This window comes from Carcharodon carcharias, chromosome 4, assembly GCF_017639515.1.
Source record: "Carcharodon carcharias isolate sCarCar2 chromosome 4, sCarCar2.pri, whole genome shotgun sequence".
NCBI classification, from domain to species: domain Eukaryota; kingdom Metazoa; phylum Chordata; class Chondrichthyes; order Lamniformes; family Lamnidae; genus Carcharodon; species Carcharodon carcharias.
In genome coordinates this window covers 198262462-198285126 of record NC_054470.1, presented here as the reverse complement: position 1 = coordinate 198285126, position 22665 = coordinate 198262462, and the positions used below count along the sequence as shown (strand labels likewise).

The 22665-nt window shown below is 56.6% G+C and overlaps 1 protein-coding gene across 1 annotated transcript in view; it reads right to left on the bottom strand.

Moving 5' to 3' along the window:
* Window positions 1–2720: 2720 nt before the first annotated feature.
* Window positions 2721–22665, bottom strand: part of LOC121276829 (complement component C7-like) — a 46620-nt gene continuing 26675 nt past the window's right edge. The window contains exons 8-9 of the mRNA XM_041185373.1: window positions 16068–16311; window positions 2721–2926 (exon numbers count right to left, since the gene is read on the bottom strand). Coding sequence (XP_041041307.1) covers window positions 2721–2926; window positions 16068–16311 — 450 coding nt within the window. The remainder of the gene's footprint in view (window positions 2927–16067; window positions 16312–22665) is intronic.

Sequence of the window (22665 nt, the reverse complement as noted above, 5' to 3'; positions counted from 1 at the left end):
ATTGTCAGAGGGTCAGCACTGAGGGGGTGCTGCACTGTCAGAGGGTCAGCACTGAGACTGTGCTGCACTGTCAGAGAGTCAGTACTGAGGGAGTGCTGCCCTGTCAGAGGGTCTGTACTGAGGGAGTGCTGCACTGTCAGAGGGTCAGTACTGAGGGACTGCTGCACTGTCAGAGGGTCAGTACTGAGGGAGTATTGCACTGTCAGAGGGTCGGTACTGAGGGAGTGCTGCACTGTCAGAGGATCAGTACTGAGGGAGTGCTGCACTGTCAGAGGGTCAGTACTGAGGGAGTGCTGCACTGTCAGAGGGTCAGTACTGAGGGAGTATTGCACTGTCAGAGGGTCAGTACTGAGGGAGTGCTGCACTGTTAAAGGGTCAGTGCTGAGGGAGTGCTGCACTGTCAGAGGATCAGTGTTGAGGTGGTGCTGAATTGTTGGAGGGTCAGTACTGAGGGAGTGCTGCACTGTCAGAGGCTCAGTACTGAGGGAGTGCTGCACTGTCAGAGTGTCAGTACCGTGGGAGTGCTGCATTGTCAGAGGGTCAGTACTGAGGGAGTAATGCATTGTCGGAGGGTCAGTACTGAGGGAGTGCTGCATTGTCAGAGGGTCAGTACTGAGGGATTGCTGCATTGTCAGATGGTCAGTACTGAGGGAGTGCTGCACTGTCAGAGGGTCAGTACTGAGGGAGTGCTGCACAGTCAGAGGGTCAGTACTGAGGGAGTGCAGCACTCTCAGAGATTCAGTACTGAGGGAGTGCTGCACTGTCAGAGTGTCAGCACTGAGGGATTGCTGCACTGTCAGATGGTCAGCACTGAGGGATTGCTGCACAGTCAGAGGGTCAGTACTGAGGGAGTGCAGCACTCTCAGAGAGTCAGTACTGAGGGAGTGCTGCATTGTCAGAGTTTCAGTACTGAGGGAGTGCTGCACTGTCAGAGGGTCAGTACTGAGGGAGTGCTACACTGTCAGAGAGTCAGTACTGAGGGAGTGCTGCACTGTCAGAGGGTCAGGACTGAGGGAGTGCTGCACTGTCAGAGGGTCAGTACTGAGGGACTGCTGCACTGTCAGAGGGTCAGTACTGAGGGAGTATTGCACTTTCAGAGGATCAGTACTGAGGGAGTGCTGCACTGTCAGAGGGTCAGGACTGAGGGAGTGCTGCACTGTCAGAGGGTCAGTACTGAGGGACTGCTGCACTGTCAGAGGGTCAGTACTGAGGCAGTATTGCACTGTCAGAGGATCAGTACTGAGGGAGTGCTGCTCACTCAGACAATCAGTACTGACGGAATGCTGCACAGTCAAAGGATCAGTACTGAGGTAGTGCTGCACTGTCAGAGGGTCAGTACTGAGGGAGTGCTGCATTGTTGGAGGGTCAGGACTGAGGGAGTGCTGCATTGTCAGAGGTTCAGTACTGAGGGTGTGCTGCACAGTCAGAGGATCAGTACTGAGGGAGTGCTGCATTGTCGGGGGGTCAGTACTGAGGGAGTGCTGCATTGTCAGAGGGTCAGTTCTAAGGGAGTGCAGCACTGTCAGAGGGTCAGTACTGAGGGAGTGCTGCACTGTCACAGGGTCAGTACTGAGGGAGTGCAGCCCTGTCAGAGGGTCAGTACTGAGGGAGTGCTGCACTGTCAGAGGGTCAGTACTGAGGGAGTGCTGCACTGCCAGAGGGTCAGTACTGAGGGAGTGCAGCGCTTTCAGAGTGTCAGTGCTGAGGCAGTGCTGCAGTGTCAGCGGGGCATTACTGAGGGGGTGCTGTAGCGTCAGAGGTTCAGTACTGAGGGAGTGCAGCAGTGTCAGAGGGTCAGTACTGAGGGAGTGCAGCAGGGTTAGAGGGTCAGTACTGAGGGAGTGCTGCTCTGTTGTAGCGTCAGTACTGAGGGAGTGCTGCACAGTCAGAGGGTCAGTACTGAGGAAGTGCTGCAGTGTCAGAGGGGCAGTACTGAGGGAGTGCTGCTCTGTCAGAGGGGCAGTACTGAGGGAGTGCTGCACTGTCAGAGGGGCAGTACTGAGGGAGTGCTGCAGTGTCAGAGGGTCAGTGCTGAGGGTGTGCTGCACTGTCCGAGAGTCAGTACTGAGGGAGTGCTGCATTGTCAGAGGGTCAGCACTGAGGGAGTGCTGCACTGTCAGAGGGTCAGCACTGAGAGATTGCTGCACTGTCAGAGAGTCAGTACTGAGGGAGTGCTGCACTGTCAGAGGGTCAGTACTGAGGGAGTGCTGCACTGTCAGAGGGTCAGTACTGAGGGAATGCTGCACTGTCAGAGGGTCAGTACTGAGGGAGTATTGCACTGTCAGAGGGTCAGTACTGAGGGAGTGCTGCACTGTCAGAGGATCAGTACTGAGGGAGTTCTGCACTGTCAGAGGGTCAGTACTGAGGGAGTGCTGCACTGTCAGAGGGTCAGTACTGAGGGAGTATTGCACTGTCAGAGGATCAGTACTGAGGGAGTGCTGCACTGTTAAAGGGTCAGTGCTGAGGGAGTGCTGCACTGTCAGAGGATCAGTGTTGAGGTGGTGCTGAATTGTTGGAGGGTCAGTACTGAGGGAGTGCTGCACTCTCAGAGGGTCAGTTCTGAGGGAGTGCTACACTGTCAGAGTGTCTGTACTGAGGGAGTGCTGCACTGTCGGGGGCTCAGTACTGAGGGAGTGCTGCCTTGTCAGAGGGTCAGTACTGAGGGAGTGCTGCACTGTCAGAGGGTCAGTACTGAGGGAGTGCTGCACTTTAGAGTCTGCTTAAGGAAGGCCTATTCCGCTGCTGTGGTTAAAAACCTCCAGCATCTGGTTGCTAAGCTGATCTGAAGGTGAAATAAGTGAGATCCTCTTACCCATGGCCGTCTTGAGGGCATCCTGGTAACGCTTGCACTTGGCCTTGTCGTATTTTATAATGAACAATTTGATGGATGTTTGTGAGCATTTTTCCATGTCTTCATTCGTTATCCCTGCAAAACAAGCAGGAAATTCTCAGCACAGCTCTGACTCTACTGGTCGAACTCTCACCTCTGAGTTACCAAGCACTTCAGGGCACAGGTAAAATCCAAATGGTGGTTGGACATGTCCTCCTCATAGCTGTGTTTGTATGTGACTGTCAGTGAGAGACTGGCAGGGTGGCACCTCTCCACTCCTTACTGTACAGGAACCATGACTGACTGTGAGCATGTGGGCTTTCATGGTGACTGCTCTCAGGGTAGTTTGACTGCCCTTGGGAAAGCGTGGACAGAGTCTTCAGATTCTGAAATCTCTCTCCTCTGATCAGGCAGCTGGTGTATATGTGGAGGTGGTAACGCTCCAGTTGTCTGTAGCTATTCTGAAAGTCCAGGTGGGATAATTGTGTTGAGCTGAGGGTAGCGGATCTCCAGAAGGGCACACTGGTCTTGGAGAGCCACAGGAAATCCCACAGTGGCAGGAACAGCCACAGAAAAGCCCACAGCAGCAGGAACAGCCATATAAATGCCCACAGCAACAGGAACCGCCACAGGAAATCCCACAGCAGCAGGAAAAGCCACAGGAAATCCCACAGCAACATAATGGCCACAGGAAATCCCACAGCAGCAGGAACAGCCACAGGAAATCCCACAGCAGCAGGAAAAGCCACAGGAAATCCCACAGCAACATAATGGCCACAGGAAATCCCACAGCAGCAGGAACAGCCACAGAAAAGCCCACAGCAGCAGGAACAGCTACAGGTAATCCCACAGCAACAGGAACAACCAAAGGAAATTCCACAGCAGCAAGAACAGCCACAGGAAATGTCACAGCAAAAGTAACAGCCATAGAAAAGACCACAGCAGCAGGAACAGCTACAGGTAATCCCACAGCAATAAGAACAGCCACAGGTAATCCCACAGCAGCAGGAACAGCCACAGAAAAGCCCACAGCAGCAGGAACAGCCACAGAAAAGCCCACAGCAGCAGGAACAGCCAGAGGAAAAGCCACAGCAGCAGCAACAGGCAAAGAAAAGCCTACAGCAGCAGGAAAAGCCATAGGAAATCCCATAGCAACAGGAATGGCCACAGGAAATCCCACAGCAGCAGCAACAGGCACAGGAAATCCCACAGCAGCAGGAACAGCCACAGGAAATCCAACAGCAGCAAGAACAGCTACAGGAAATCCCTCAGCAGCGGAACAGCTACAGGAAATCCCACAGCAGCAGGAAAAGCCGCAGGAAAAGCCACAGGAAATCCCACAGCAACATAACGGCCACAGGAAATCCCACAGCAGCAGGAACAGCCACATAAAAGCCCACAGCAGCAGGAACAGCCACAGAAAAGCCCACAGCAGCAGGAACAGCCACCGGAAAGCCCGCAGCAGCAGGAACAGCCACAGGAAATCCCACAGCAGCAGCAAGAGCCACATAAAAGTCCACAGCAGCAGGAAAAGCCACAGGAAAGCCCACAGCAGCAGGAACAGCCACAGAAAATCCCACAGCAACAGAAACAGCTACACAAAATCGCACAGCAACAGGAACAGCCACAGGAAATCCCACAGCAACAGGAACAACCAAAGGAAATTCCACAGCAGCAAGAACAGCCACAGGAAATGTCACAGCAGAAGTAACAGCCACAGAAAAGCCCACAGCAGCAGGAACAGCTACAGGTAATCCCACAGCAACAAGAACAGCCACAGGAAATCCCACAGCAGCAGCAACAGCGACAGAAATGCCCACAGCAGCAGGAACAGTCACAGGAAATCCAACAGCAGCAGGAAAAGCCATAGGAAATTCAACAGTAGCAGGAACAGCCACAGGTAATCCCACAGCAGCAGGAACAGCCACAGAAAAGCCCACAGCAGCAGGAACAGCCACAGAAAAGCCCACAGCAGCAGGAACAGCCAGAGGAAAAGCCACAGCAGCAGCAACAGGCACAGAAAAGCCTACAGCTGCAGGAAAAGCCATAGGAAATCCCATAGCAACAGGAATGGCCACAGGAAATCCCACAGCAGCAGGAACAGGCACAGGAAATCCCTCAGCAGCGGAACAGCTACAGGAAATTCCTCAGCAGCAGGAAAAGCCACAGGAAATCCCACAGCAACAGGAACAGCCACAGGAAATCCCATGGCAACAGGAACAGCCACAGGAAATCCCACGGCAACAGGAACAGCCACAGGAAATTGCACGGCAGCAGGAACAGCCTCAGGAAATCCCACGGCAGCAGGAACGGCCACAGGACATCCCACAGCAGCAAGAACAGCCACAGGAAATCCCACAGCAACAGGAACAGCCGCAGGAAATCCCAAAGCAGCAGCAACAGGCACAGAAAAGCCCACAGCAGCAGGAACAGCCATAGGAAATCCCACAACAGCGGAACAGCTACAGGAAATCCCACAGCTGCAGGAAAACCACAGGAAATCCCACAGCAACAGGAACAGCCACAGGAAATCCCACGGTAACAGAAACAGCCACAGGAAATCCCACGGCAACAGAAACAGCCACAGGAAATCCCAGGGCTGCAGGAATGGCCACAGGACATCCCACAGTGACAGGAACAGCCACAGGAACTCCTACAGCAGCAGGAAAAACCACAGGAAATTCCACAGCAGCAAGAACAGCCACAGGAAATCCCACAGCAGCAGGAACAGCCACAGGTGATCCCACAGCAACAGGAACAGCCACAGGAAATCCCACAGCAGCAGGAACATCCACAGGAAATCCCACAGCAGCAGGAACAGCCACAGGAAATCCCACAGTAGCAGGAACAGCCACAGAAACCCCCACAGCAGGTGAACCAGCCACAGGAAATCCCACAGCAGCAGCGACAGACACAGAAAAGCCCACAGCAGCAAGAACAGCCACAGAAAAGCCCACAGCAGCAGCACCAAGCACAGGAAATCCCACAGCAACAGGAACAGCCACAGGACATCCCACAGCAACAGGAACAACCACAGGAAATTCCACAGCGGCAGGAACAGCCGCTGGAAATCCCACAGCAGCACAAACAGCCACTGGAAATCCCACAGCAGCATGAACGGCCACTGGAAATCCCACAGCAGGAGGAACAGCCACAGGAAATCCCACAGCAATGGGAACAGCTACAGGAAATTCCACAGCAGCAAGAACAGCCACAGGAAATCCCACAGCAGCAGGAACAGCCACAGGAAATCCCACAGCAGCAGCAACAGGCACAGGAAATCCCACAGCAGCAGCAACAGCCACAGGAAATCCCACAGCAGTGGGAACAGCCACAGGAAATCCCACAGCAACAAGAACAGCCACAGGAAATCCCACAGCAGCAGGAACAGCCACAGGAAATCCCACAACAGCAGGAACAGTCACAGGAAATGATTTGTGTTGTTTTCATTGGAGCAGAGAAGACTGAGGGGCGACCTGATCGAGGTTTACAAGATTATGAGGGTCATGGACAGGGTGGATAGGGAGCAGCTGTTCCCCTTAGTTGAAGGGTCAGTCACAAGGGGACATAAGTTCAACGTGAGGGGCAGGAGGTTTAGGAGGGATGTGAGGAAAAACTTTTTACCCAGAGGGTGGTGATGGTCTGGAATGCGCTGCCTGGGAGGGTGGTGGAGGCGAGTTGCCTCACATCCTTTAAAAAGTACCTGGATGAGCACTTGGCACATCATAACATTCAAGGCTATGGGCCAAGTGCTGGTAAATGGGATTAGGTAGGTAAGTCAGGTGTTTCTCATGTGTCAGTGCAGACTCAATGGGCTGAAGGGCCTCTTCTTTACTGTGTGATTCTGTGAAATCCCACAGCAGCAGGAACAGCCACAGGAAATCCCACAGCAACAGGAACAGCCACAGGAAATCCCACAGCAACAGGAACAGCCACAGGAAATCCCACAGCAACAGGAACAGCTACAGGAAATCCCACAGCAACAGGAACAGCTACAGGAAATCCCACAGCAGCAGGAACAGCCACAGGAAATCCCACAGCAGCAGGAACAGCCACAGGAAATCCCACAGCAACAGGAACAGCCACAGGAAATCCCACAGCAGCAGGAACAGCCACAGGAAATCCCACAGCAACAGGAACCAGCCACAACCAGCACCAAACACAACCCTAGCAACAGCACACAGCTCAGCAGCAACAAGCTGCAGCTGAGACCAATCAGGAAGCACAGCCTGGGCCTGGGTGTTAATCACTTGTACATAATGTTCGCTATTATCAATAAACTCTCAACAATATCTCCCTGCCTGTGGCTCCTTGTTCTGATGAGCAGTGTTTGTGACACTCAGATGTAAAATCTTCCTGCACAAGATAAAGGCAGGTGTCTCAGTCCAGGGCCTCATTGTGCAGCCTTCAGACCACAGTGATGGTCCAGCCTCACACTCCCTGGACACTTTACTGATGCCTGCACCTCGGCGGTGCTGGTCATTGCTGCCAGAATGTAGTGGGCAGGTGTCACAGAGTTCCCTCATTCTCTCTGTGTGCTCTCAGCACCTTTAAGGTGGGGCTGGCCCCCATCTCACCAGCATCTGTGACCAGTGATGCTGTGCACCAGCTCCTGAAGGGCTCAGGTGCTGAAGGCTGACAAAGGGTCAGAAGCTTTTAAAGTCTCACGGTTGCATCTCTACAATATGACCCTGATCACTGAGCACAAGCGAGCTGCCCTTGGACAGACAGGGGTCAGACATTCTCAGAGACTGTGTGAAGATCTATGGAGTGTTCTCAATGCATGTCATCATCATCCTCCTGCAATCGAGCGACTATTAAGGCCTTCCCTGCGTCTCCATGACAGGAGCCAGAGAACTGAGAGTATGTGCGCTGTCATCAGCCACACAGGAGTTAAATGTTGTCAAATGCAAGGTGAGGATGTCAGGACTGTCCTTTCTGTATCTCATCGCCATCCTGCACCAATCTGGTGGCTATCAGGGCCTCCCAAGTGTGCCTGCCTTATCTGGCCAGTGCACTGTCCTCATCGCCAGCATCCTCGCTTTTGAGGACCTCACCACCCTCATGCCCTTCAACATCCTCCTCATCGGAGGAGACCTCCAGCTCCTCCACCTCCTCCCCAGCCAGCTCCTCTCCGTGCTGCAGCGCCAGCTTGTGGAGCATGCAGCGAGCGATGATGACCCTCGGTGGATTGTATTGCAGCGTTCCACTGGACTTATCGAGAAACCAGATCCTGATTTTCAATATGCCTACCGCTTGCTGAACCAAACTCTGGGCCGCAGCACAGCCCTCATTATAGTGTCGCTCTGCTGCAGTCTGAGGCCCCCACACGGGTGTCATCAGCCACGGCCTCTGTGGGTGGCCCTTGTCCCCGAGGAGCCCACCCTGCAGCCTCTGTGGACCCTGGAAGACTCCAGGGATCTGAGACTGACTGAGAATGTAGGAGTCGTGGACACTCCCTGGGAACCGTGCACAGACCTACAGGATGTGTTTGTGGTGCTCACACACCAACTGCACATTCAACGAATGGAAGCCCTTGTGGTTGATGTAGTCGACCGTGTGTTGCCACGGAGATCGGAGAGCCACATGAGGGCAGTCGATGGCCCCCTGCACCTGTGGGGAACCCGAGATCTGGGCAAATCCAATCGCTCTTGTATCCTGGCTGTCCCGGTCCCAGGCAAAATGTACAAAGTTGTGTGGCCCTCACAAAGATGGCATCTGTGATCTCCAGGATATGCTTGTGGGCGGAGGCTTGGGAGATCCTGCACGGGTCACCTGTGGAGCCACTGGCGTAAAAACTGAGCACCGCTGTCACTCTCACAGCCACTGGCAGTGGATGCCCTCCATGTCCCCGTGGTGCCAAATCCTGCAGCAGGTGGCAGATGTGACTAACCAGTTCCCTGGACATGCGCTGTCTTCAGAGACACTGGTTCTCAGTCATCTGCAGGAATGACAGGCACCGTCTGTAGACTCTGGGCCTAGCGAGGAGACTATGAGTGAGGGCTCACTGTGGATCTTCAGCTGCGTGTACAGCAGGCCCTGTCACCCCTTCACCTTGAGGGAGGTGCTCCTCCCTTTGCTGAGTCAGGAGCCTCTGTCACTCTCTTCTTCTCTGCTCCCTGTAAACCATGAGGCATCCTGATAAATCACCAAGCTCCATGATCCTGATGTCCTCCTCCTGCAGGATCAAAGAGAGAGTTAACGTGGGTTAGAATAGGCGTCCTAAGGACCTCTCTTGGTCAAGTCTCAAGGCCCCTTCATGCATCCCAGAGAGTGCTGGTCACCACTTGGATGGCCAGTGTGCCGTGTGCTCATTGGCTGTCTGAAACCCCGCCCACCTCCGCCCCTCTCCACCTGACCGATTGGCAGCAGCTTTGCCCATTGGACTGCAGGCTGTGCCCTCAGCTCAGGCCCAGACATTCCCCTAACCCACACTGCAAGGCTGCCCTGTTAGCTTGGACCATGATGGGCACCAGTCCAAACATTAATAAAGACATTGCAAGGAGCTCTGAGCGTGTCCGCCAGGGACTGCTCCATGACCAGGGGATCAGGACTGGGAGCTAAATATCCAAGGATATACATCCTATCGAAAAGATAGGCAGGTTGGCAGAAGAGCTGGTGTTGCTTTGTTAGTAAGAAATGAAATTAAATCGATAGCAAGAAATGATGTAGGGTCAGATGATGTAGAATCTGTGTGGGTAGAGTTGAGGAACCACAAAGGTAAAAAAACCATAATGGGTGTTATGTACAGGCCTCCGAACAGTAGTCAGAATGTGGGGCACAAGATACACCAGGAGATAGAAAAGGCATGTAAGAAAGGCAAGGTTACAGAGATCATGGGGGATTTCAATATGCAGGTAGACTGGGAAAATCAGGTTGGTAGTGGATCCCAACAAAAGGAATTTGTGGAATGTCTACGAGATGGCTTTTAGGAGCAGCTTGTGGTGGAGCCACTAGGGAACAGGCAATTCTAGATTTAGTGATGTGTAATGAGGCAGATTTGATAAGGGAGCTTAAGGTGAAGGAACCCTTAGGAGGAAGTGACCATAATATGATAGAATTTACCCTGCAATTTGAGAGGAAAAAGCTGGAATCAGATGTAACGGTATTACAGTTGAATAAAGGCAACTACAGTGGCATGAGGGAGGAGCTGGCCAGAATTGACTGGGAGATGAGCCTAGCAGGAAAGACAGTGGAACAACAATGGCAGGAGTTTCTGGGAGTAATTTGGGAGACACAGCAAAAATTCATCCCTAGGAAGAAGAAGCATACTAAAGGGAAGACGAGGCAACCATGGCTGACAAGGGAAGTTACGGACAGCATAATAGCTAATGAGAAAGCATACAATGCGGCGAAGAGCAGTGGGAAACCAAGGGATTGGGAAGCCTACAAAGACCAACAGGGGACAACTAAAAAAGAAATAAGGAGGGAGAAGATTAAATATGAGGGTAACCTAGCCAGTAATATATAAGAAGATTGCAAGAGCATTTTAGAGATATAAAGTGTGAGACAGGCAAAAGTGGATATTGGGCCGCTGGAAAATGATGCTGGACAAGTAGTAGTGGGGAACAAAGAAATGGCGGAGGAACTGAATAGGTACTTTGCATCAGTCTTCACAGTGGAAGACATGAGTGACATCCCCAAAGTTCAAGAGAGTCGGGGGGCAGAGGTGAGTATGGTGGTCATTACCAAGGAGAAGCTGCTAGGAAAACTGAAAGGTCTGAAGGTGGATAAATCACCTGGACCAGATGGATTACACCCCAGAGTTCTGAAGGAGATAGCTGAAGAGATAGTGGAAGCATTAGTGGTGATCTTTCAGGAATCACTGGAGTCAGGGAGGGTCCCAGAGGACTGGAAAATCGCTAATGTAACCCCCCCGTTTAAGAAGGGAGTGAGGCAAAAGACAGGAAATTACAGGCCGATTAGCCTGACCTCGGTTGTTGGTAAGATTTTAGAGTCCGTTATTAAGTATGAGATTTCAGAATACTTGGAAGTGCCTGGTAAAATAGGGCAAAGTCAGCATGGTTTCATCAAGGGGAGGTCATGCCTGACAAATCTGTTAGAATTCTTTGAGGAGGTAACAAGTAGGTTAGACAAAGGAGAGCCAATGGATGTTATCTACTTGGACTTCCAGAAGGCCTTTGACAAGGTGCCGCACAGGAGGCTGCTCAGTAAGATAGGAGCCCATGGTGTTAGAGGCAAGGTACTGGCATGGATAGAAGATTGGCTGTCTGGCAGGAGGCAGAGAGTGGGGATAAGGGGGTCCTTCTCAGGATGGCGGCCGGTGGCTAGTGAAGTTCCGCAGGGGTCAGTGTTGCGACCACAACTTTTCACTTTATACATTAATGATCTAGATGAAGGAACTGAGGGCATTCTGGCTAAGTTAGCAGATGATACAAAGATAGGTGGAGGGACAGGTAGTATTGAGGAGGAGGGGAGGCTGCAGAAGGATTTGGACAGGTTAGGAGAATGGGCAAAGAAGTGGCAGATGGAATACAACGTGGGGAAGTGTGAGGTCATGCACTTTGGTAGGAAGAATAGAGGCATAGACTGTTTTCTAAATGGGGAGAGAATTCAGAAATCTGGAGTGCAAAGGGACTTGGGAGTCCTAGTCCAGGATTCTCTTAAGGTTAACTTGCAGGTTGAGTCGGTAGTTAGGAAGGCAAATGCAATGTTGGCATTTATTTCGAGAGGACTAGAATATAAAAGCAGAGATGTGCTGCTGAGGCTTTATAAGGCTCTGGTCAGACCACATTTAGAATATTGTGAGCAATTTTGGACCCCGTATCTCAGGAAGGATGTTCTGGCCCCGGAGAGGGTCCAGAGGAGGTTCACAAGAATGATCCCAGGAATGAAAGGCTTAACATATGAGAAACGTTTGAGGACTCTGGGTCTATATTCGATGGAGTTTAGAAGGATGAGGGGAGATCTGATTGAAACTTACAGAATACTGAAAGGCCTGGATAGAGTGGACATGGGGAAGATGTTTCCATTAGTAGGAGAGACTAAAACCCGAGGGCACAGCCTCAGAGTAAAGGGAAGACCTTTTAGAACAGAGATGAGAAGAAACTTCTTTAGCCAGAGAGTGGTGAATCTATGGAATTCATTTCCACAGAGGGCTGTGGAGGCCAGGTCATTGAGTGTATTTAAGACCCAGATAGATAGGTTCTTGATTGGTAAGGGGATCAAAGGTTATGGGGAGAAGGCAGGAGAATGGGGTTGAGAAACGTATCAGCCATGATTGAATGGCAGAGCAGACTCGATGGGCCGAATGGCCTAATTTCTGCTGCTGTGTCTTATGGTCTTATGGACCAGCTTTCACCAGGGGGATGCTACAACGCGTCCAGTCAGCCAATTGCTCTGCTGGTCCCTAAAACACACGTTAATTTGCAGTCTGAGCCTGAGGGGGTGAAAGTTCCGGAGTGTTTGGTGGCTCTTTCGTGTTTTTACGTTGCTCGAGTGGACAGAAAAGCTTCAGAGGCTCTGACTCCAGGCCTGTCAATGGAGCTGCTGCTGAGGGGGAATGCTCACTTTTAACTAGGTTTTCCAAACGTGTGGCCGCTTCCCTCACCACCTACCCCCCACCCCACCCCCCGCCAACCCCCCTCCACCCACCCCCCGTCCCGGCAGGTGCTTGTGTACTTCCCTCAGTCTGTGCTGCCTTCCCCCTCCTCGGCCTCACCCCCACACGGGAGCCCCACCCCCCACACCAGAATGTGCGGAGCCTCTTCCTCAATGTCCCACAGGCGATACTCGCGAGTGCTGCGCGAGGTTGTGTGCACTCACCTCCGAGTTCTCCTCGAGGTTCAGCTCGCTGGGTACAGGCACCAATTAAAGGCAGCCATGCAGCAGGCCCTTCTCAAGTTGCACCGATGCTGGTGGTAAATCTGACGTTGGGGGATGGGGGGGGTGATTCTGGGGTGAGCAGGGCTGATAATCAGAAGCGGTTGTAGTAAAATGATGCTCCCCACGTGTGGCTCTGACAAACACAGGTCATCACAAACTTGTTTCCCAGCGGCAAAGGCTGAGCTCTGGCCTTCTCGGTATATTGTTCTCCCCCCTGCTCCCCCAAACCCCCCCGCTTCCCCACCCCCACCCCCGCTTCCCCACCCCCACCCCCGCTACCCCACCCCCACCCCCGCTTCCCCACCCCCCCTCCTCCAACCCCACCTCCCCCAACCCCCCGCTTCCCCACCCCCACCCCCGCTTCCCCACCCCCACCCCCGCTTCCCCACCCCCAGCCCCGCTTCCCCACCCCCAGCCCCACTCCTCCAACCCCACCTCCCCCAACCCCCCGCTACCCCACCCCCACCCCCGCTTCCCCACCCCCACCCCCGCTTCCCCACCCCCAGCCCCGCTTCCCCACCCCCACCCCCGCTTCCCCACCCCCACCCCCGCTTCCCCACCCCCACCCCCGCTTCCCCACCCCCAGCCCCGCTTCCCCACCCCCACCCCCGCTTCCCCACCCCCAGCCCCGCTTCCCCACCCCCACTCCTCCAACCCCACCTCCCCCAACCCCACGCTTCTCCACCCCCACCCCCCACCCCCACTCCTCCAACCCCACCTCCCCCACCCCCCCGCTTCCCCACCCCCACCCCCCGCTTCCCCACCCCCACCCCCACCCCCACTCCTCCAACCCCACCTCCCCCAACCCCCCGCTTCCCCACCCCCACCCCCACCCCCACTCCTCCAACCCCACCTCCCCCAACCCCCCGCTTCCCCACCCCCACCCCCGCTTCTCCACCCCCACCCCCACCCCCACTCCTCCAACCCCACCTCCCCAACCCCCCGCTTCCCCACCCCCACCCCCACCCCCACTCCTCCAACCCCACCTCCCCCAACCCCCCGCTTCCCCACCCCCACCCCCGCTTCCCCACCCCCAGCCCCGCTTCCCCACCCCCACTCCTCCAACCCCACCTCCCCCAACCCCACGCTTCCCCACCCCCACCCCCGCTTCTCCACCCCCACTCCTCCAACCCCACCTCCCCCAACCCCACCTCCCCCAACCCCCCGCTTCCCCACCCCCCACCCCCACCCCCACTCCTCCAACCCCACCTCCCCCAACCCCCCGCTTCCCCACCCCCACCCCCACCCCCACTCCTCCAACCCCACCTCCCCCAACCCCACGCTTCCCCACCCCCACCCCCGCTTCTCCACCCCCACTCCTCCAACCCCACCTCCCCCAACCCCACCTCCCCCAACCCCCCGCTTCCCCACCCCCACCCCCACCCCCACTCCTCCAACCCCACCTCCCCCAACCCCCCGCTTCCCCACCCCCACCCCCACCCCCACTCCTCCAACCCCACCTCCCCCAACCCCCCCGCTTCCCCACCCCCACCCCCGCTTCCCCACCCCCAGCCCCGCTTCCCCACCCCCACTCCTCCAACCCCACCTCCCCCAACCCCCCGCTTCCCCACCCCCACCCCCGCTTCCCCACCCCCACCCCCGCTTCCCCACCCCCACTCCTCCAACCCCACCTCCCCCAACCCCCCGCTTCCCCACCCCCACCCCCGCTTCCCCACCCCCACCCCCGCTTCCCCACCCCCACTCCTCCAACCCCACCTCCCCCACCCCCCCGCTTCCCCACCCCCACCCCCACCCCCACTCCTCCAACCCCACCTCCCCCACCCCCCCGCTTCCCCACCCCCACCCCCGCTTCCCCACCCCCACCCCCACCCCCACTCCTCCAACCCCACCTCCCCCAACCCCCCGCTTCCCCACCCCCACCCCCACCCCCACTCCTCCAACCCCACCCCCACTCCTCCAACCCCACCTCCCCCAACCCCCCGCTTCCCCACCCCCACCCCCACCCCCACCCCCGCTACCCCACCCCCACCCCCGCTTCCCCACCCCCCACCCCCGCTTCCCCACCCCCACCCCCCAATGCCCCGCTCCCCCACCCCCGCTCCCCCACCCCCACCCCCGCTTCCCCACCCCCCACCCCCACCCCCGCTTCCCCACCCCCACCCCCGCTTCCCCACCCCCACCCCCACCCCCGCTTCCCCACCCCCACCCCCGCTTCCCCACCCCCACCCCCACCCCCGCTTCCCCACCCCCAGCCCCGCTTCCCCACCCCCACCCCCGCTTCCCCACCCCCACCCCCGCTACCCCACCCCCACCCCCGCTACCCCACCCCCACCCCCGCTACCCCACCCCCACCCCCGCTTCCCCACCCCCACCCCCGCTACCCCACCCCCACCCCCGCTACCCCACCCCCACCCCCGCTTCCCCACCCCCACCCCCGCTACCCCACCCCCACCCCCACTCCCCCGCTTCCCCACCCCCACCCCCGCTCCCCCCACCCCCACCCCCGCTTCCCCACCCCCACTCCTCCAACCCCACCCCCGCTTCCCCACCCCCACCCCCACCCCCACCCCCGCTTCCCCACCCCCACCCCCGCTACCCCACCCCCACCCCCACTCCCCCACTTCCCCACCCCCACCCCCCAATGCCCCGCTCCCCCACCCCCACCCCCGCTTCCCCACCCCCACTCCTCCAACCCCACCCCCGCTTCCCCACCCCCACCCCCACCCCCCAATGCCCCGCTTCCCCACCCCCACCCCCACCCCCGCTTCCCCACCCCCACCCCCCGCTACCCCACCCCCACCCCCACCCCCACCCCCGCTACCCCACCCCCACCCCCACCCCCGCTACCCCACCCCCACCCCCACCCCCGCTTCCCCACCCCCACCCCCACCCCCACTCCCCCGCTTCCCCACCCCCACCCCCCAATGCCCCGCTCCCCCACCCCCACCCCCACCCCCACCCCCGCTTCCCCACCCCCGCTTCCCCACCCCCAGCCCCGCTTCCCCACCCCTCCCCCGCTCCCCCACCCCCACCCACCCCACTCCCCCAACCCCCCGCTCCCCCACCCCCGCTTCCCCACCCCTTCCCCACCCCCCCACCCCACTCCCCCACCCCCGCCCCCCGGCCCCCACATGACACCCGATGCCAATGGGGCTGGGATTTTCCAGCCTGGGAGTGTTGACCTTGGTCTTTGGCCAATATTTAATCCTCAGGCCAGAACGATGCCGTCCTGGAGAAGGCCATTCAGCCCATCTCCCTTCCACCAAGGCCCTGCAAATACCTCCCACGTCACCTGGCCACTCCCCCACGGTGGGGTCTTGCTGTGCGCTTTTCCCACCCGGCAGCAGTGACTCCACTTCATTGTCTGTAAAGCACTTTGGGGTGTCCTGGGATGGTTACGGGCGCTAGCTAAACGCAAGCCTTTCTTTACCTGATCTGCTCATCCTGTCTTTGTCCACCAGGAACAGCATGTTGTACTTGCCCCCCAGCGAGCCCTGCCGTAGGTAATGGGTCCCGTAGAGCTCGATGATTCTGCGGTAGGCTCCATGATTGTAGACGGGGGGAAGCAGGAGCAGCTCCCGATGGAAGGAGCTGGGAATCTGCAGCTTATCCGGGCGACTGTTGATGAACTGGACCACCTCCACCTCGTTCTCCACGTTCAGGTAGATCTGCACCTGTGGGAGAAAACACGTTCAAACTGACGGTGAGCAAATCCTCTCCACACCCTCTCTCCCTCCCAACCCAGAGCGAAGAAGCTTCTCCACTCCTCCCTTGATGCTGCAGGAACCACTGTGGACCGGGGTGGGGGTGCTGTTAGGGCGAGAGGGCAGAGTGTGCTTCTCACAGCCCCTCTGGCCCATTCATCTCCTCTGCACCCCCCCACCCCCCCCCAACCGAGGCAGGTCATCTGGCCATTGGGTTTAATCAGAGGTGCCCATCACCATCACCCACTCAGCCGAAAGGCCATCTCCTCTGAGCTCGGTGCGCGGCCCCTGACCCCCGACCCCTGACCCCACCAGGTGGCCGCTCAGCCAGTACAGGTTGAAGCCGAGAGTGTGATCCGGAGCCAAGGTGGAGAACGGGGTGGGAGACGCGGAAAGATCCAGAATAGTCACGTCCACTCTCCTTCATGGCCTCTGTTACTCCATGTAACTCCTTCCCAATGAACAGGCCTGGAGACTGAGGGGGCGAGTGGGATCAGACCGGGTGGGATATTAAAGGGTGCGGGTAGTGAGGGGGAGAGTGGGATTAGACTGGGTGGGATATTAAAGGGTGTGGGGAGTGAGGGGGAGAGTGGGATTAGACCGGGTGGGATATTAAAGGGTGTGTGGAGTGAGGGGGAGAGTGGGATTAGACTGGGTGGGATATTAAAGGGTGCGGGGAGTGAGGGGGAGAGTGAGATTAGACTGGGTGGGATATTAAAGGGTGTGGGGAGTGTTGGGGTAGAGTGGGATTAGACTGGGTGGGATATTAAAGGGTGCGGGGAGTGACGGGGAGAGTGGGATTAGACTGGGTGGGATATTAAAGGGTGCGGGGAGTGAGGGGGAGAGTGGGATTAGACTGGGTGGGATATTAAAGGGTGCGGGGAGTGAGGGGGAGAGTGGGATTAGACTGGGTGGGATATTAAAGGGTGCGGGGAGTGAGGGGATGTGGGATTAGACTGGGTGGGATATTAAAGGGTGCGGGGAGTGAGGGGGAGAGTGGGATTAGACTGGGTGGGATATTAAAGGGTGTGGGGAGTGAGGGGGAGAGTGGGATTAGACTGGGTGGGATATTAAAGGGTGCGGGGAGTGAGGGGGAGAGTGGGATCAGACTGGGTGGGATATTAAATGGTGTGGGGAGTGAGGGGGAGAGTGGGATTAGACTGGGTGGGATATTAAAGGGTGCGGGGAGTGAGGGGGAGAGTGGGATTAGACTGGGTGGGATATTAAAGGGTGCGGGGAGTGAGGGGATGTGGGATTAGACTGGGTGGGATATTAAAGGGTGCGGGGAGTCAAGGAGATAGTGGGATTAGACTAGGTTGGATGTTACAGGGTGTGGGGAGTGAGGGGGAGAGTGAGATTAGACTGGGTGGGATATTAAAGGGTGTGGGGAGTGATTGGGAGAGTGGGATTAGACTGGGTGGGATATTAAAGGGTGCGGGGAGTGAGGGGGAGAGTGGGATTAGACTGGGTGGGATATTAAAGGGTGTGGGGAGTGAGGGGGAGAGTGGGATTAGACCGGGTGGGATATTAAAGGGTGCGGGGAGTGAGGGGGAGAGTGGGATTAGACCGGGTGGGATATTAAAGGGTGTGGGGAGTGAGGGGGAGAGTGGGATTAGACTGGGTGGGATATTAAAGGGTGCGGGGAGTGAGGGGGTAGAATGGGATTAGACTGGGTGGGATATTAAAGGGTGTGTGGAGTGAGGGGGTAGAATGGGATTAGACTGGGTGGGATATTAAAGGGTGTGTGGAGTGAGGGGGTAGAATGGGATTAGACTGGGTGGGATATTAAAGGGTGCGGGGAGTGAGGGGGAGAGTGGGATTAGACTGGGTGGGATATTAAAGGGTGCAGGGAGTGAGGGGGAGAGTGGGATTAGACTGGGTGGGATATTAAAGGGTGCGGGGAGTGAGGGGGAGAGTGGGATTAGACTGGGTGGGATATTAAAGGGTGCGGGGAGTGAGGGGATGTGGGATTAGACTGGGTGGGATATTAAAGGGTGCGGGGAGTGAGGTGGAGAGTGGGATTAGACTGGGTGGGATATTAAAGGGTGTGGGGAGTGTGGGGGAGAGTGGGATTAGACTGGGTGGGATATTAAAGGGTGCGGGGAGTGAGGGGGAGAGTGGGATTAGACTGGGTGGGATATTAAAGGGTGTGGGGAGTGAGGGGGAGAGTGGGATTAGACTGGGTGGGATATTAAAGGGTGCGGGGAGTGAGGGGGAGAGTGGGATTAGACTGGGTGGGATATTAAAGGGTGCGGGGAGTGAGGGGGATTAGACTGGGTGGGATATTAAAGGGTGCGGGGAGTGAGGGGGAGAGTGGGATTAGACTGGGTGGGATATTAAAGGGTGCGGGGAGTGAGGGGGAGAGTGGGATTAGACTGGGTGGGATATTAAAGGGTGTGGGGAGTGAGGGGGAGAGTGGGATTAGACCGGGTGTGATATTAAAGGGTGCGGAGAGTGAGGGGGAGAGTGGGATTAGACTGGGTGGGATATTAAAGGGTGCGGGGAGTGAGGGGATGTGGGATTAGACTGGGTGGGATATTAAAGGGTGCGGGGAGTGAGGTGGAGAGTGGGATTAGACTGGGTGGGATATTAAAGGGTGTGGGGAGTGAGGGGGAGAGTGGGATTAGACTGGGTGGGATATTAAAGGGTGCGGGGAGTGAGGGGGATTAGACTGGGTGGGATATTAAAGGGTGCGGGGAGTGAGGGGGAGAGTGGGATTAGACTGGGTGGGATATTAAAGGGTGCGGGGAGTGAGGGGGAGAGTGGGATTAGACTGGGTGGGATATTAAAGGGTGTGGGGAGTGAGGGGGAGAGTGGGATTAGACCGGGTGGGATATTAAAGGGTTTGAGGAGTGAGGGGGAGAGTGGGATTAGACTGGGTGGGATATTAAAGGGTGCGGGGAGTGAGGGGAAGAGTGGGATTAGACTGGGTGGGATATTAAAGGGTGTGTGGAGTGAGGGGGAGAGTGGGATTAGACTGGGTGGGATATTACAGGGTGCGGGGAGTGAGGGGGAGAGTGGGATTAGACTGGGTGGGATATTAAAGGGTGTGGGGAGTGAGGGGGAGAGTGGGATCAGACTGGGTGGGATATTAAAGGGTGCGGGGAGTGAGGGGGAGAGTGGGATTAGACCAGATGGGATATTAAAGGGTGTGGGGAGTGAGCGGGAGAGTGGGATCAGACTGGGTGGGATATTAAAGGGTGCGGGGAGTGACGGGGAGAGTGGGATTAGACTGGGTGTGATATTAAAGGGTGCGGGGAGTGAGGGGGAGAGTGGGATTAGACTGGGTGGGATATTAAAGGGTGCGGGTAGTGAGGGGGAGAGTGGAATTAGACTCGGTGGGATATTAAAGGGTGTGGGGAGTGAGCGGGAGAGTGGGATTAGACTGGGTGGGATATTAAAGGGTGCGGGGAGTGAGGGGGAAAGTGGGATTAGACTGGGTGGGATATTAAAGGGTGTGGAGAGTGAGGGGAGAGTGGGATTAGACTGGGTGGGATATTAAAGGGTGTGGGGAGTGTGGGGGAGAGTGGGATTAGACTGGGTGGGATATTAAAGTGTGTGGGGAGTCAGGGGGAGAGTGGGATTAGACTGGGTGGGATATTAAAGGGTGTGGGGAGTGAGGAGGAGAGTGGGATTAGACTGGGTGGGATATTAAAGGGTGTGAGGAGTCAGGGGGAGAGTGGGATTAGACTGGGTGGGTTATTAAAGGGTGCGGTGAGTGAGGGGGAGAGTGGGATTAGACTGGGTGGGATATTAAAGGGTGTGGGGAGTGAGGGGGAGAGTGGGATTAGACTGGGTGGGATATTAAAGGGTTTGAGGAGTGAGGGGGAGAGTGGGATTAGACTGGGTGGGATATTAAAGGGTTTGAGGAGTGAGGGGGAGAGTGGGATTAGACTGGGTGGGATATTAAAGGGTGCGGGGAGTGTGGGGGAGAGTGGGATTAGACTGGGTGGGATATTAAAGGGTGTGGGGAGTGTGGGGGAGAGTGGGATTAGACCGGGTGGGATATTAAAGGGTGTGAGGAGTGAGGGGGAGAGTGGGATTAGACTGGGTGGGATATTAAAGGGTGCGGGGAGTGAGGGGGAGAGTGGGATTAGACTGGGTGGGATATTAAAGGGTGCGGGGAGTGAGGGGGAGAGTGGGATTAGACTGGGTGGGATATTAAAGGGTGCGGGGAGTGAGGGGAGAGTGGGATTAGACTGGGTGGGATATTAAAGGGTGCGGGGAGTGAGGGGGAGAGTGGGATTAGACTGGGTGTGATATTAAAGGGTGCGGGGAGTGAGGGGGAGAGTGGGATTAGACTGGGTGGGATATTAAAGGGTGTGGGGAGTGTGGGGGAGAGTGGGATTAGACTGGGTGGGATATTAAAGGGTGCGGGGAGTGAGGGGGAGAGTGGGATTAGACTGGGTGGGATATTAAAGGGTGCGGGGAGTGTGGGGGAGAGTGGGATTAGACTGGGTGGGATATTAAAGGGTGTGGGGAGTGTGGGGGAGAGTGGGATTAGACTGGGTGGGATATTAAAGGGTGCGGGGAGTGAGGGGGAGAGTGGGATTAGACTGGGTGGGATATTAAAGGGTGCGGGGAGTGAGGGGAGAGTGGGATTAGACCGGGTGGGATATTAAAGGGTGCGGGGAGTGAGGGGGAGAGTGGGATTAGACCGGGTGGGATATTAAAGGGTGTGGGGAGTGAGGGGGAGAGTGGGATTAGACTGGGTGGGATATTAAAGGGTGCGGGGAGTGAGGGGATGTGGGATTAGACTGGGTGGGATATTAAAGGGTGCGGGGAGTGAGGTGGAGAGTGGGATTAGACTGGGTGGGATATTAAAGGGTGTGGGGAGTGAGGGGGAGAGTGGGATTAGACTGGGTGGGATATTAAAGGGTGTGGGGAGTGAGGGGGAGAGTGGGATTAGACTGGGTGGGATATTAAAGGGTGCGGGGAGTGAGGGGGAGAGTGGGATTAGACTGGGTGGGATATTAAAGGGTGCGGGGAGTGAGGGGGATTAGACTGGGTGGGATATTAAAGGGTGCGGGGAGTGAGGGGGAGAGTGGGAGTAGACTGGGTGGGATATTAAAGGGTGCGGGGAGTGAGGGGGAGAGTGGGATTAGACTGGGTGGGATATTAAAGGGTGTGGGGAGTGAGGGGGAGAGTGGGATTAGACCGGGTGTGATATTAAAGGGTGCGGAGAGTGAGGGGGAGAGTGGGATTAGACTGGGTGGGATATTAAAGGGTGCGGGGAGTGAGGGGATGTGGGATTAGACTGGGTGGGATATTAAAGGGTGCGGGGAGTGAGGTGGAGAGTGGGATTAGACTGGGTGGGATATTAAAGGGTGTGGGGAGTGAGGGGGAGAGTGGGATTAGACTGGGTGGGATATTAAAGGGTGCGGGGAGTGAGGGGGATTAGACTGGGTGGGATATTAAGGGTGCGGGGAGTGAGGGGGAGAGTGGGATTAGACTGGGTGGGATATTAAAGGGTGCGGGGAGTGAGGGGGAGAGTGGGATTAGACTGGGTGGGATATTAAAGGGTGTGGGGAGTGAGGGGGAGAGTGGGATTAGACCGGGTGGGATATTAAAGGGTTTGAGGAGTGAGGGGGAGAGTGGGATTAGACTGGGTGGGATATTAAAGGGTGCGGGGAGTGAGGGGAAGAGTGGGATTAGACTGGGTGGGATATTAAAGGGTGTGTGGAGTGAGGGGGAGAGTGGGATTAGACTGGGTGGGATATTACAGGGTGCGGGGAGTGAGGGGGAGAGTGGGATTAGACTGGGTGGGATATTAAAGGGTGCGGGGAGTGAGGTGGAGAGTGGGATTAGACTGGGTGGGATATTAAAGGGTGCGGGGAGTGAGGGGGATTAGACTGGGTGGGATATTAAAGGGTGCGGGGAGTGAGGGGGAGAGTGGGATTAGACTGGGTGGGATATTAAAGGGTGTGGGGAGTGAGGGGGAGAGTGGGATTAGACCGGGTGGGATATTAAAGGGTTTGAGGAGTGAGGGGGAGAGTGGGATTAGACTGGGTGGGATATTAAAGGGTGCGGGGAGTGAGGGGAAGAGTGGGATTAGACTGGGTGGGATATTAAAGGGTGTGTGGAGTGAGGGGGAGAGTGGGATTAGACTGGGTGGGATATTACAGGGTGCGGGGAGTGAGGGGGAGAGTGGGATTAGACTGGGTGGGATATTAAAGGGTGTGGGGAGTGAGGGGGAGAGTGGGATCAGACTGGGTGGGATATTAAAGGGTGCGGGGAGTGAGGGGGAGAGTGGGATTAGACCAGATGGGATATTAAAGGGTGTGGGGAGTGAGCGGGAGAGTGGGATCAGACTGGGTGGGATAT